The sequence below is a fragment of the Hipposideros armiger genome, unplaced genomic scaffold (genome assembly GCF_001890085.2).
Source record: "Hipposideros armiger isolate ML-2016 unplaced genomic scaffold, ASM189008v1 scaffold_892, whole genome shotgun sequence".
NCBI classification, from domain to species: Eukaryota; Metazoa; Chordata; class Mammalia; order Chiroptera; family Hipposideridae; genus Hipposideros; species Hipposideros armiger.
In genome coordinates, this window is record NW_017732242.1 from 73168 (window position 1) to 88820 (window position 15653).

Genomic DNA, 15653 nt, shown 5'->3' on the forward strand with positions numbered 1-15653 from the left:
ATATATTTTTTCGGATTAATGTCTTGGGATTTTTTGGATAAATACCTAAGAGTGGTATTGCTGGGTCAAAAGGTAGTTCCATTTCCAGATTTTTGAGGTACCTCCATACTGAGAATGGCTATCATCAATAAATCAGCAAACAACAAATGCTGGCGAGGCTGTGGGGAAAAGGGAACCCTGGTGCACTGCTGGTGGGACTGCAGACTGAATTGAGATTTTAATAAATTTCTCCCTGTTTATTTTGTATCTTCTTTAATAAATAGAAAAGAAACTTCTAGTACACTTTACTCAAAGTCGTGATGAACAGCATCTGAATCTTTTGTCTGCCCACTCCCAAATTCCAGCCTCCCCACAACCTCTATTTTAGTTTGAAAAGTGAAAATATCATCAGAGTAAATGAGGCAGATTCTTAAATAGGAGATATATAATAAGTGTTATAGTCTATGATGTTTAAATAATATACTAAAATATACAAATACATACTGTATATATGTATGTATATATATATATGTAGATAATACCAAATAAAACACACAAAAATATATGCATATATTTTCATGTGCAAATGTATTGTGTATATGTATGTATATAGTAATACAAAAGAACCCCTACTATTCAGTCATAAATATGCTAATTAATTTCTACATTAGTTTTCTTACATCTTACTGACATCTTTTCTAATTAGTCATCATCATCCTAGCCATATTTGAATATGTGCATTTAGGAAAGATTGTGTTTTGTTTTTGTTTTTGTTTTTTCATAAACATAGCAATCCAAATTCCATACATACATTTTTTTTTAAAATTTTCTATCCAGAAATTGACATCGAACGCTGTGTGCGCGAATCAATCAACCTGTTTTGTTGGACCCCTAAAAGTGCTACTTACAGACAGCATGCTCAGCCTCCAAAGCCAACTTCTGATAACAGTGGAGTCAGAAGTTCAGCATCTTACTTCTCTACTGAGTGTCCAGATACTCCTAAAACAGATCTGGTATGTATTTGCAGATTTCATTTACGAACTCTAAAAGAAGATAAATGTTAAAATTAATACACTCTAGGATTATTGCTCATTATAATATTGCCACTTATGTCCTTTTAACATAACTTTTTTCTATGCAGTCATAGTATCTGTATATATATCATTGTGTTACATATTTAGAGAATTAAAGAAGCAAGGGAGGAATAATAAAAAGTAAAGAAAGACTAAGTTGTTAATAGAATATGAATGTATGCTTTACTTATTGTTGGTTGACAAAAGAAACAGCATTTTGAAAAACTATACCATTCAGGTTTTTTAGCATTATTATTCTTTTCTAAACGTACGGCTTTATAAATATGGTCACCTAAGCTTTCAGCTGTAATAATTCATATATTTCAAGCATTCTAATATTACTATAATATCTTACTTCTATGAAATTGAATTTCAATTACTATGTATATAGAATTTTTAGATGCCTTAAATGTAATAGGCTAGACTTTCATCTCTTTCATAATGCCTTACACATACTAGATATTTATTGATTGTCCTTATCAAGTTATTGTATTGCAACTAACAGTTGAAAGATAGATAGGATTTAGACAAATAAAGGAGATCAATAATTTCTTTTTCATCACCATGAGCAATGTCAACACCACCCTAATAAAAAATGTATGGAACATAAAAATAATATTGCATATTCATCTCATTTTGTTCTACTTACTCTTTCCAATGCATACTGTACTCTGGTTAAGAGCCCGTTCACTGGAATAGGTCACATTTCCTCTGCTAATTAGGGAACTTACAACACTGTGGAGTTCCACTGTGAATGTTCTGGTGTGTTAGGTATGCAAACGCTGAGATTTTGTGATAACACACGGCTTGTGACTGTGCATATTAAGTACTTAAAGAGCTGAAAGAAGCTAGGTAGTTGTAATTATTCACAGTAAAATAAAGGAGCTCTAAAATACACAGACCTGAAATTATATTTTAAGTAACTTAATGTAGTTATTCTAATCATGCACTTAATTATCTTTTACTTTGAATATACTTTTCTTGAGTTCTATAGTCTAAGCCTAGCAGCGATCCTTTCTTCTTGTTAGTGATATCAAGATATTGTATGTGCAATTTTAATTTAATTTTTCTTACATTTTATTTAAATGATGAGTTCAGTGCTTTCAAAAATATATGCTACCCTATAGTGAATATCATGGGGGGAAAAATGTTAGACTTCATATTTATAAAATGAGGCTATGTAAGTAGCTGAAGGAAGAGAGCAGAACAAATGATCAAAAGAAGTGGCGCGGCCAGGGAGGCATATTTTTAAACTCTATGAACTTGAGTTGATTTTATTAGTTCAGTTATTTTAATTAATTATGAGTCCTTAGACATCAAAGAATGGTGTTAGTGGAAGTTCTGAATCTTTGACAGGAAATAACTTGGTTGGTTGAGAAGACAAGAACTATACCAGCAAGATTTCTGGATTCTTTCTAAAATTAAAAAAGAAATCTTGCTATGAACAGTCATTCCTAAGCAGAGCTGATCCTCAGAGGAGAATATATTTGATCTTTCTCTAAGCTAAGTCAGGTTTTTTATTTCTGTTATCGAGAACTCCTCCAAGTTGGAGAGAGCTAATAAGAACTTGTTTCTCAAGTTCAGGAAGCGAACAGCTGACATTGAGTAGTTTGTCACAATCGGACACTTCGTTAAGAACGGGCTGGGTTAAAATCATATGGAAAAGCTGTATCTATTAACATCATATTAAAGAAAATGAAGTTTACTAGGAAAAGGTTACTATTTTTTTAAAATCATACTATTTGTCATTTTTTAGTGTTAAAACATTTAGCTGTTGTTTTCTTTACATATTAATTTATCTTCTATCATTTATAATAGCCTGGCATTATATTTTCATCCATTTCCCATGATAATGAGATTACCAGATTATTTAGTTATTATTCAGTTAGCTATTTATATCTGAGAGCTGCATTAAACTTTCCTCAACAAATTCTTAAATTCATGGTGATAAGTATCCCCACATCCCTAAAAAGGGAATAAGTGATTGTATGAATATCACATTATTGTCTCAATTACATGTAAATCTTAACATGAAAATATCATCATTCTACAATAGGTTTTTATTTACATGACTAAATCATTCTATTGGGCTGTCGGAAAAGGCGTGACATATTTTTTCTATGCTTTTCGTTGCAAAAATGCGTCATGACTTTTCCGACAACCCAATAATATCTGTACACATAAACTCACTTCACTTTGTAGTTTATTTTCTCCATTTCTCTGATAAAAGTCAGAAATTATTCTTTTGGGAACCTTCAGAACATCTAACTACTCTCTGTTTTTCAAACATTATTTTTCCTGGGTTTTTGGTACATCCCAGTCTCCTTGTTATTTTCTTTTCTCTCTGTTACCTCCATTCAGTACCTTTTACTGTCTTCACCTGCCCTTCTATGTCGTTAAATATAGCATTCCTTAGGGTTGTGTGGCCTCCTGAAGTTTTCTCACAAGACAGGTATTAGAGCTATACATCTTGCATCATACCGTTGCCATGGCTTCCAGTTATTACATCCAGCTCAAGCCTCTCTTGTTGGCTCTAGGAGACCCTATGTCCAGTGCCTACACAACACTACACTTGGGTGTTTCACAAGCAATCTCTAATTCAGCATGTCCAAAACTGAATTTATTGTCTTTTCCCCTCTAAAGCTGTTGCTCCTCCAGCATTCCATGTATAAGTAACCACCATTATCATTCCCCCACTTATTCCAGTCAGTATCTCGATTCATCCTTGACTCCTGCCTCTCCTTCCATATTCCATCAATCAAAAGGCTGTATTTATAAACCTGTCCACTTCTCTCTCTCTCTCTCTCTCTCTCTCTCTCTGATGCCATCACTTCCGTCAAGTTCACTATCGTCTCTTACCTGCTTTCCTACAACAGTTTTCTGCATGGCCTCTTGTTCCTCCCTAATCCACTCTTCAGACTTTGGCTAGCATAATCTTTTTTATTTCTTTTACTTAAAACAATAGTCGTTTATTGTCTCACACTTCTGGAGGATAAAAGTTCAAAATCAAGGTGTTGTCAGAGCCATGCACTTTTTGACGGCTGATGGGGAGAATCCTCCTTTACTTCTTCTACCTTCTGGTGTTTGCTGTTCCTTAACTTGTAAAGGCATCATTCCAGTCACATGGCCGTCTTCTAGTACCTAGTAATCAACAATTGAATGAATTAACAAAAAGTTAATTCTAGTTAATCAGTGTTTTACTCTATTTCCTATCTGAAAAATGATCTTCAAAATGTTCTAAAATACTTGCTGAAAATGCATAATTAAGGCTCCACAAACATCCCATATCTACTAACTCAATCTCTGAGGGTTTGCTCCTGGAGTCTTATGTTTTTACGAAGGTCCTAGGGTGATTCTTCACATGATAAGTGCATACAGTTTTCTCATGACTTTGAAGCTAAACAAAAATTTTTATTACTGGGAGGTGGGGAATTCAATGATAACACATTCATACTTACGGTTATATTGTTATTTTTTGTAACCACCTGTGTGACTACTGAGCAGTCTCAGCCTGCTCTCTCTCTCAGAGCCTCTTCTTTTGTCTTTACTGCCTGCTTGTAAATGTCTCTCCTTTCTTGTTCTGCTTTGTGAAAGCAGTTCTTAATCAGAAGTACTGATTTACAACACTGGAATTACAAAACTATTCATATGAAAATAAATTAGAGTAAGAAGTTCTTCCAGGATTTAAGAACTTATGTTCCCTACTAACACTTTATGATGTTTTCTCTCTTGAAATCAGTAAAAATTAACCCTGTTAAATCAACCCATATATATGTAGTGCTCTAAGTAATCATAACAGGGTGCTAATATACGAGTACATGTGACTATAAACAGTTGTCATATAACATGGAATGCATCAGGCACTGGAAGAGACACACTGTTTTCCTTCCTGAAAACAAAAATAGGAACAATTTGGCTTCAAGAGAAGAAATGTAAAGAAGCAAGAGAAATGTTGGTAGGGATTTAAGGAAAACAAGAGAAATATGATTTAAAAAACCTTTAATTCCACTTTTCCTTTTTTCTCTCATCGTTTTAAAACAATTTTGACTAAGCTTTATTCATTCAGGAAACATTTATTGAGCACCTACTCCATGGTAATTTAATTTGTTAAGGACTTTACGTTACACAGAGGTTTCCCAGTCCTCGGTGTATGTGTGAACTGCATCTTCCTGCCTTGGTAATGGAGGGTATTTGAGGAAATGTGCCTGTGCACTTGTCTTCAGTTCAGATGAAGGGGGAGAAAATCCGCAGTGCATAGCCCTGTCCTCATTACCACCATGCTGTTCACTGTCCGGTCTCAAATGTTACTTAAAACAGAGCCCTGCAGCCCAGAATTGGCAAAATCATTATCATTGTCTATAAACTTCCTTCCCCACACAGTATATCAGTTTGAAATTTTAGGTGTAATTTAATTCAACATACTAGAAAACTAGTTTGGCAAATGGAAATAATGTATCAGGGAGGGATAAAAATATGTTTTAGATTGTTTGGAAGGGTAAACTGAACCAAAATCTCAAATCCTTTGTAGAATGAAACAATATAAGTAAATAAATGGAAGAAAGTCACCTTATTTCCAGGTCAAGAAACTGTAAATTAGTTATGCATGTTTTATCATTGTTTTTTCTGTGTGCCTTCATACTTGTCTCATTTAAAAAATCTAATTGTTTAACTTCAGCTGTGTGAAGCCTGAAACATTTACATGTTACATGTTGTATGTCTTGTCACTATATTTTTAAACATTTGCTATTATCCCTTTCTGGGAAATCAGCGTCCGTAGTTGCATATTAAGATGTTTTCTTCCTCTGAGTGATAGAAATCCCTGGGTCTTCTCATCCTGAATCATCAAATCAGTGAATGCCTTTATTCTGAATGTACAGATTCCAGTTGTGCACAAGTTTGTTCTCAGTGGAGCGGTGCCCTGTAAACGCAGCAAGTAAAACAGGCAGAAAATGCCCAGAGCCAGACCCAAATTGAATAATGACTGAATGAGCGCTGGAAGATTTCTAGAGTATTGTATTGAGGAAGACTTTTTGGGGGGAGAGGGGGTTCTGGGAAGGAATAGAGAGAGGTTTTATGAGTTTGGGGAGGAGGATGTTAGGGATAGTGTTCTTGATGGGAAACACAAAAGAAGAAAATAAATATGAGTCCTCATCATCGTTGGAGAAAATAACAATTTTCATGACGTAGGGTAGAGTATCCTATTTAGGGTTTGCCCACGCTAGCAGCTGAACTGCTCTGAGACAGACAATGCACAGGTCCCTGCAGACAACAGGCTAGGCTTTGACACAGCATTAGCATATCCACATTGCAGTTGCTAGGAAGGTTATGCTGGTGACAGTTTTTGTTTCTTTGCAGCCTGATTTAATTCATTATTGATTTGAGACAGCTCCTGTAGCAATGTTTTTCACCTGAAAGTCTATAGAATATATTTTCTTCATGAAGAGCGATGGGCACAGATAGCACAATTCCAACTTGCTAATGAATATCTGGGGTCTTATACTGAGATCTCCCTTATGCAACCTTAAAGTTCAGGGATGTCATTTCATGTACCAGTGACATTCCGTGGCATTTAAGAAGAAATGGATTTTGGCACAGCTCTACACAAAAGCTAGCAACAACAGACACAGATGTTATACACAGGATTCAGTGAGTCTAATGACTTGCATAGTCCCAGGGTATAAATGTCCTGTTTACTCCAGCCCTTCTCACAGGATATCCTATAAAATATACAAAATAAGTAAATAAGTCATGTGTTTTGAGAAATAACCTAGTACTAAAAATTCAGTTTGTTAACTTGATTTTTACAGGTGCTTACACAGAATTTAGCTAAGAAAGGTGAATAATGAAAAAAGAAAAGACAGCTTTTATCTGCAGCATTCTCACACCTCCTAGGGAATCATTGCTAAAGGTTATTTCTTCTTTCATTCCTCCCAAAGGCAAAAAGAGCAAATAGCATTGCTAACCTGGAATAACTCCAAAATACATGAAATCTCAATTATAGATTATTGTTAAGAAATCCTAAAGAAAGTAAGTAAAACGCTTAGCAAAGAGAGTAGGCAAGTAGAGATCTACAGACTTGACTTGATAGATTTTAAACTTTTATAATTATCAAATAGATATTTGAGATAGTTTAAGATTAATAAAATATTGGTTTTCTTGAATAAACTAAATGGTTCCCATTGATTCTGAATACCCCTTTATGATAAACTAGACTCCCATATGTTTATATTCATGTGAATTCTTTTTTTAGTGATATTTATCTGTTTCAGTTTATTTCCTTTCTACTACCAAGAGGTTATTAAAATTATGATAATATACATTTGGCACTATGTTTTTACATGAATTATAGAATTAGTCCTTTTCCTCCCCTCCCTGAAAAAAATTATGTTGGTATATATATATTGTGATTGAATTAAATTTACAAATAAGTAGGGGAAATTGACATATGATATTGAGTTTTATGTTTTTCCAAAACAGGGTGTTTCTATTTATTCATATCTTCTTTTGAAGTTCCTCTATCGCATTTTATAGTTTTCTTACATATTTCTTGTTAGGATTATTCCTAGTTTAATCTTTCTGTTGCTATTATTATTAGGAAATTTTATTTCATTATATTTTTGTGTATATATATATATATATATATATATAGAGAGAGAGAGAGAGAGAGAGAGAGAGAGAGAGAGAGAGAGAGAGGAGAGAGAGAGAGAGAGAGAGAGATTTTACAAGCACTTGGGTGTAGTGATTAAGAATGCAGATGTGAATTTTCTCCTCTACCACACCAGCTATGTGATCTGTTTCCTTGTTGTTCATAGAATAGAGATTATAATATTAAATACTTCATAGGATTATTGGGGGGATTAAATGAATTAATAATATATGTAGAACACTGCTGGCACTAACTAAATAAACACTGCAAATTTTCATTATCATTATCGTCATCACATTTATCAACCATATTATTCTCTCCTTGTTTGTAATTGTTTTTCAGCTTATTCAGATTTTCCAGTTATCTATCAACTGCAAATTTTGATAATTTTGCTTCTTTTTCAGTCTTGTACATTTTATATCTTTCTATTTAAATGATTCACCTAATTCTCCATAACAGTGTTAAATAACAACGGTAATGATGCACCTCCTTATCTTATACTTACATTGTTTCTAATGTTTTCTCCCTTTTGGCTTGAGAGATAAGTATCCTACATTCTGATTTCATAAGAGTTTTATCAAATGTCTTTTCACCACGTTATTCTGATGTTCAGTAGGAAGTTAGAATAAGCCATGACTCCTGAGCTCTTTTTATTATGTTTCCGCTTTGGAACCAGCTCTAAAGCTCGACTCTGTCCTAATTTCTATTTATGCAGAGTATCAGTTCTCTCAGAAACTGCCAAACTTTTCATTTAAGCCAGAGTTATATTTAAAGTCCTTGCTCACCATGGGGAGGACTATCTCAAGAATTCATAGAATAGGCAATCCTGTGATTCTGAGAAGAAGGAAGAAAAAAAATTGACTAGCCTTGAAGAACACTGAAATAGTACTGAGAATTTACCAGCCATAGTTAAAAAAATGAATTTTAGTTCTATTTAAAATACCAAGAAATTCTTTGCATCTTGATTGATTGGAAAAGAAATAATTATTTCTAGTAATATATAAGCAATTTAAATTACCTTTCCTGAAAAGCTGGTATCAACTGTAGCTTTATATATTCATTTGTTATTTGTTGGCTAATTCTTGATTATGTATGATAGTCTTACCATTTATAGCATTATTATCATTTCAGTTAAAGTAGCCTAATGTGTTTTAACTAATAAATTTATCAACTGGATTTGCAATAGACTATTTTATCTTTTTGTATGAAAACAAAACTTTTGAACACATCTGGCGTATAATAGGGCATATAATTGTTGAAATATATCTGTACATTTTATAGTCACTATATAGTATTTTAAGGATTTACCTCACCACAAGAAATATTGCCATCACTCCTTTATTGAATATTTTTCTTTTTTTTAGATTACTTTTATTAAGTTATATTAAGCCAAAAGGAGGATATAAAGACATTTTTTTTTAATTTAACAAACTTAAAATAGAATATATCTAAAATAAACATTGCAGTAATTTATGTATTGCATTATAGGTGATTTTAGTTGTAATTTCTGTTACAATTAACAGACTTCTTGTACATAAAATTATTTATTCAACTTTCTTATAAAAAATATATATTTGGTCATGTCCAATTTATGTTTCAGAATCCAGAACTCCAGTCAGATCTTAAATGAATTGGAAAATTAGTTTATCCCTCAAATACTTTTATTTTCAATGAGAAAATATGGAAAAAGTGGTACTAACCAATTAAACATTATGGAAAGGATCCATTCAGATTTATCAGTTCATATTCCATAATACGTATTTTGTATTATAAACTTAAGTGCATCTACGTGATCTCTGGCTTTAGGTTGGTTGTGACATGTACATAACCTTTCTGGTTTCATTCAAATCAGAATCTCTTCATTTATGTGAAAGAAGTTTGAAGTACAGCTAACTACACCATGGACATTGATGCTTCTGCATCTTTCTCCTTGTAAGAATTGTCTGGGATGGTGTATAGTGTATTAAAATAAAGGATTCAGCATTAGAGTCAACTGAGCACCCTTCCTTCATCATTAGATTTTAAATAGCCTTCCATCTTCACAGCTGAAACCGAATTTCCCTTCACTTGGGATGCCTGAGTTATATTAAAATAAAAACGGTTGGCTGGTGCATATTACCTGAACATCCCACCAGATATTAATCATCATAATAACAGTTAACACCACAAGCACTTTGAAGAGCTGATTTACCTTGTCCTTGGCACAGCAATAAGGATGAGAGAGGGAGAATGCCAGACTTTCTTCCACAGGGATTCACTGAAGCTTCCAGCCAGAGAATATTTTGGTTGTTTACTTGACATCCTCTGGTTACATAGTGAGGGGAGTGATGGGAGAATTTCCCAAGAGACAAGGAGCACCTGAGCAAAAATGGTAGCACTGATCACTTCGGTGTATAAGGAAAAGGGTAAGCGTAAGAGAGAAGGGTGGTGAAGTCAGCACCCCAATTCAAGTAAGGACTGTACCTTGGAAAGTTACAGTTTGAGATAAAAATATCAGGTGGACTAACTAAAATACTGTGACCTCTTAGCCATCAGCTGGCTCCACTCCCTGAATCGGCTGCCATAGAAAACTGATCATAACGCTCTCTATGGAATAGCTGCTCGATCACATTCCAGAAGGAAGGTACCACCAATTATACCTTTAGTTCAGCTGAGTGGAGCTGCTGTCTTATTTACCTTTTTTCACCTTGTTTACTCAGGCCAGGAAATTTATCAGGTTCTAGTTTTATTTCAAAAATGATTTCCAGAAGCTTCTAGAAACTTACAGTAGCATCCCTCACCATTTCCCACACTCATTGCTATGTTGACCCTGTACTTGTCCCATAAATCACTGATATGAGAATGATTCACTTACTATTACCTCCATCTCTTCTGCTCTTACTTCAAACAACTTGAGCTATGAAATATTTTCCAACTACTTGTCTTTGAAATGCATAAGTTCTTATTGATCTAAGTCTATTATATAAGCATGTCATGCTTTATGAACAACGCTTTGCTACACATCACAGTTAGAATGACTCCTCAGCCTCTTTAAGTAGAAATGCCTCTGGTGTCATTAAGTATCATGTACAGATTTCTGACTTTTGTCCCAGGAGGTAAGCAAGAGTTTTGGGACCTATTGCCAGTTGAAAAAAATCAATCAGAAATAAGGTCATAGAATTCTGGAGCTAAAATAAACATAAGATATTTACCCAGGCCTGTTCCTTTTATACATGACATAATAGAGACCTAGAGAGATGCAGTATCTCCAAAATGATATTGTATATCAAAGAGAAAAATTACTCTCTTACAGAAATTTAGCTTATACATAATTTTTCAGGGGCACATCTGTAAAAATTTTAGCCTAAAATGACTAATCACTGAAAAAAACTTCTATCTCCACTCCTTGTGTTTCATATTCATATACATTATCTCTCTTATATTTGAGGGAGAATAATTCTCTAGTGTGAGAGCTATATTATGCAGCTCCCAGAGCGTGCGAGTTTTGTTTCAAACTCCATTTCAGATGCTATATTCCTCTATCTTAGACGTAGCCACCTCTCCCTATTCTCTCTAAAGACCAGAGGCACAAATGAAAACACCAAAATGCTGCTGAGACAATTTATTGTTTTAAATATATGGATAAAAATGTTTTTGTAGATTGGTAGTTTTTCAAGGTAGTTTTTCTTTGTTAAATTCCCTTGAGAAGGATAGTTAATGCCTAGTCCGTGCTGTTTGATGGCCCTCATACATGAGCTTGAAATATCTAGCAATAAGAAATAAAAGTCTATTTATTGTAGACATGTGGAAAAATGAGAATTGATGGATTTTGCCCCTAAATACTCTGACCTTTATATATTCCCTAATTCAAGGTTTTTCTCACCATAGTATACTGGCTAAAATTAGGACTTTTTTCCTTTTTCTTCAAATTGTTTATTCTTTCTCAGGACTTAAACTACAATTTCTGTGTTGCTAATTCCAAAAATATGATCCTGTAGCCAGGACAACTCCGAAATACTAGTTCCTGCCCCTAACTGCATTCCCAACACTCCCACCTGGTAGACCTTATGCAACCTCAGCTTCACATACTCATATCTAAACCTGAACTTGTCTTCCCCTTGTCTTCTGTCTGTCACTGTTACTATTTTCTTTTTCCCCTAATCACCCATGTTCATCAATTACTTATCCCTGTCCTTTGTCTCCCTTTCTTCCATTACCCTTTCATTAATACACCCAGTTTGACTGAATAGCTACCAGGTTCTAGACTCTGCAAGGCAGAGGATGTGTACATACAAACAAGTCCTACTTCCTGTTTTCAGGGAGGCCATGATGTATTGGAAGATACCAGCATCAATGTGGAACATGGGCTGTAAACCTGAGAAACTCTGGTTAGATACTTGTAAACTAAACATGTAGAAATTCTTTCAAATACAAAATAGCATGACTCAGATTTCTGCCTCATTCATAGCAGGGTGAATTGAAAACAGCGGAAAGGAATTTAAATGAGTGAGGCTTTATTCAGCATACCTAGAAGTAGAATCGAAACAACTTTCCAGTGTGTTTGACAGAATTGCTTCTCATAGAATAAGCATGAAAACCCATTTCTTTACTTGGCCAGCTTCTATTCATCCATTTATGTTCAACTCAGATGTTACCTTTTCAAAGAAGTCTTCTGAGATTGTCTACCTTCCCCTGGACAATCACCTACTCCTTCTTCTATATCATGACAGAAACCAAGTTGCAGTGGGTTCAGGAGTGAATGGGAAGCAGAACGTAGATATGAGAAGGTAAAGGCATAACAGCTAGGGAAGGGCCCACCCCTGGGAGAATAATTTTATTATTTACTATTTATTGTTTTAATTTATCTTTCACTGTGGATGGGAAAATATTAGATGTGTTTGTAAGCCAAGGAAAAATAGTGGAAAGGGAAAGACTGAAGAAAAAAAGAAGATAATGAATAGAGCAAAGCTCTCAATTTCCAGTGTCGTCACTTACTCTAGATCTTCATAAAACTCACTTTCTAACAAGACTTTATTCTTGTCATTTTTCCCATCTCTAGTTCATCTTTTGAGAAACAGCCAAATAGTCTTTCTAAGATACCGCTATTACCATGAAACATGTTCCTTCACAGATCCTGCAGTACTTCTCTGTTTCTGACTTCCTCGAGCTTGCCTGCCTTTCAGAGCCTCCCGATGTGTCCCCTTCACCTACTCAGTGTTCCTTCCCTCCGATTCCCCTGGTAGGTGCTCAGCTCAGTAAGACTAGTCTCCGTTATCTTTCTCATGCCCACTGACTGTGAGTTCTACAAGAACAAGTATGTTTGTTTTCTTCATGATTGTGTCCCAAGCACAGTACACGGTATCTAGTGGGTATTCAATAATTTTTATGCAATGTTTCCTTGCTCAGCATTCATACTTCCGGACTCTTAACAAATACCCACTTCTGCAATGCTCTTTTTTTCTCTTTTCTACTTTTCTAATCCCTACTGATTTTTCCTGACTCAAGTCCCACTAACTCCACCTATATTTTGCTAACTATTTCTGTTCATATTTTCTTCTTTTCCCTGGATTATCATAGTATGTACCTGTGATTCCATACATGAACTCTTACCAGAGAAGCAATATAATGTGGTTAGGAGTTCAGACTCCAGAGCCAGAATGACCAAATGTGAACCCTGGCTCAGTTACTTGCTGATTATGTGGCCTTTGGTAAGTTATTTAACCATTTTGTGCCCCAATTCCTCACCTGTAAAATAAAGTAATAAAACCTACATCATTCCTACATCATAGGAACTTAAATTTTGAGTTCATATATGTCAAGTGCTTATCACAGTGACCAGCACATGGTAAGCACATATAAATGTTTTCTGTTATTAGTGTATGGGCTTATTACTGGTTTGTTTATTTTAGTCTTGCCTTTCTAACCAGATTATGGACTTTTTGATATTTTATCTCTCTCAAGATGGCTAGCACAGGCTAGTTCATTAAATATTTGTTAATTGATGATTTATTCAAAATTTAGACTATGATAAGACTGCTTTATCAAGAAATTTAATTTCACATGGGATCAGACTTTTCATAACCACTTACTTTAAATAAAGATCTACAGTCTACCGAACACTTTTATGTCTATTATACCAATTTATCCTCACAGTAAATTTATGAGGTAAATAAGGCAAGTGTTATTATTCTCACTATACAGCTTAAGAGCTTAAGGTCAGAGAAGGTAAGTGTCCACTCCCCCCTCTCTCAGCACTGCCATAGCTGCCTACTTCTTTCCCACTCAGAGAGGTACATGACAGATGAATATGCCTTCTATGTAAGCAGACATACATTCTACTACAAAACACAACGTTGGCACCCCTTCTTGGAGGTATGCCCAGTTCTCTGCATATGACTGTCTTGGGCACTCCCCTTTATTTTCCTTGTGAGGGGGACATTTGAATGTCCTGGAATACTCGCTCCGCTACCCCGTGGGATGGGAAGGGAGGTACATTTGATCTTGAACACTGCGCTCTACAAAATTGATGCCCACCTCCCACGAAAGCTCCTTATGTAGGCTGGGAGGAAAGGGAAGGTGGGGTGACAGTTGGAAGTAGCAGAGTCACTTCTGTCCCTTCTCAGTCTGGGGGAGTTGTTGGTGACTTGTTGGTATCTTCTGTATTTGGTAGCATATTAGAGCCTTTTTGTCTCAACATAGGGACAAGATCACTCAGCATCCTGTTATACATGCTTGTATTATTTCTCAAACATTTTAGCACCTTCTCTGGGCAAGGCCCCGCAATACTTGCTATGTTAGATACAAAAGAAATGTAAGAAATGTAAGCTGTTGATGTACCTGGCGCTGTGTTATCTGCATGTTTACATTGATCTAACTGCTCTCCTAGAAACATATGTCACTTGAAAGAAATATTTGAGTTTTACATTTACAAGTTTTCCTCAAGAAAAAGTGTATATTTATTGTGTGATGACATACATTATTTAATACATGGTTAGCCCTGTGATCTTCCCTGCCTCATAAGCAGCCTACTTTTGCTTTTTATACTTTCTGATTCATAGTCCACCTTTCTTTTAGATTATTTTTCGCATTCCACTTAGTGTTCTGATTCCAATTATTCAGTGAAATTTAAGTCTTTTTAAAATTTGTTTTGCTCAAAATTCAGATAGATCCCTTTCTATAAGAAACATATATATACAATGTATATCATTTTCTGTGCTCCCTTGTTTTAAGTTCTTGAATTGTAAAGTAGATATTTAATAAATGTTACTTTGCTTCTAAAGTGAAGAGAGTTTAAATTGACTCAAAGAACCTATACTATAGATATTCTGAGGTCATTCTGTCCCTGAGAAAAGCCCTCAAAAGCTTCAAGAAACTATCAAATCTATTATGTCTTTCCTGAAGGCAGCACACTGGCCTCATTCATGCTAAGGTACTATAAATATCTTTTGGAATCCTTAATTTTCAATTGGCCTTAGGTATTTTTTTATATTAAGATTTTCTCTCTCTCCCACCCACCCCTAAACACACACACACACACACACACACAATAGGCTATTATATGAACACTGCTTTCATCCATAGGAGGGATATTTGTTGTTCTTTGTTTTGTTGTTTTTTTAAGATTTTTTTTTAATTGGGGAATTGGGGGTTGAGAACAGCGCTGGGGAATTGGGGGAAGGGGAACAGACAAGTTGCTGTTGTTTTGTTCTTCAGTCTAGATGTGGAGGATGTTGTTTCACTGGCCCAAGTTGGCACCATCATTGCGCTCTTCCCAGGTGAGGCAGATTAGTCGCCGGCTTCTGGACGGCCGCCTCACGGCAGCTGCTGGCCACTCACGCTGGCTGCTGGCTACACACGGTAGCCCATGGCAATCCACTGCCACAGGGGCTGCAGCCTATGCAGTCACCGGTGACTCATGGCAGCCCAGCTCCAGGTTGAACTGTTGTTCAAAATCTTAGCTGTGGAGGGCAGTGTCA

General features: G+C 35.3%; 1 protein-coding gene across 1 annotated transcript in view; it reads left to right on the forward strand.

Annotated features, from left to right (window-relative positions):
* TBCK (TBC1 domain containing kinase) overlaps positions 1–15653 on the forward strand; it is a gene marked incomplete at its 5' end in the record, with an annotated part of 125268 nt that overhangs the window by 70467 nt on the left and 39148 nt on the right. The window contains 2 exons of the mRNA XM_019630093.1: positions 817–992; positions 12809–12947. Coding sequence (XP_019485638.1) covers positions 817–992; positions 12809–12947 — 315 coding nt within the window. The remainder of the gene's footprint in view (positions 1–816; positions 993–12808; positions 12948–15653) is intronic.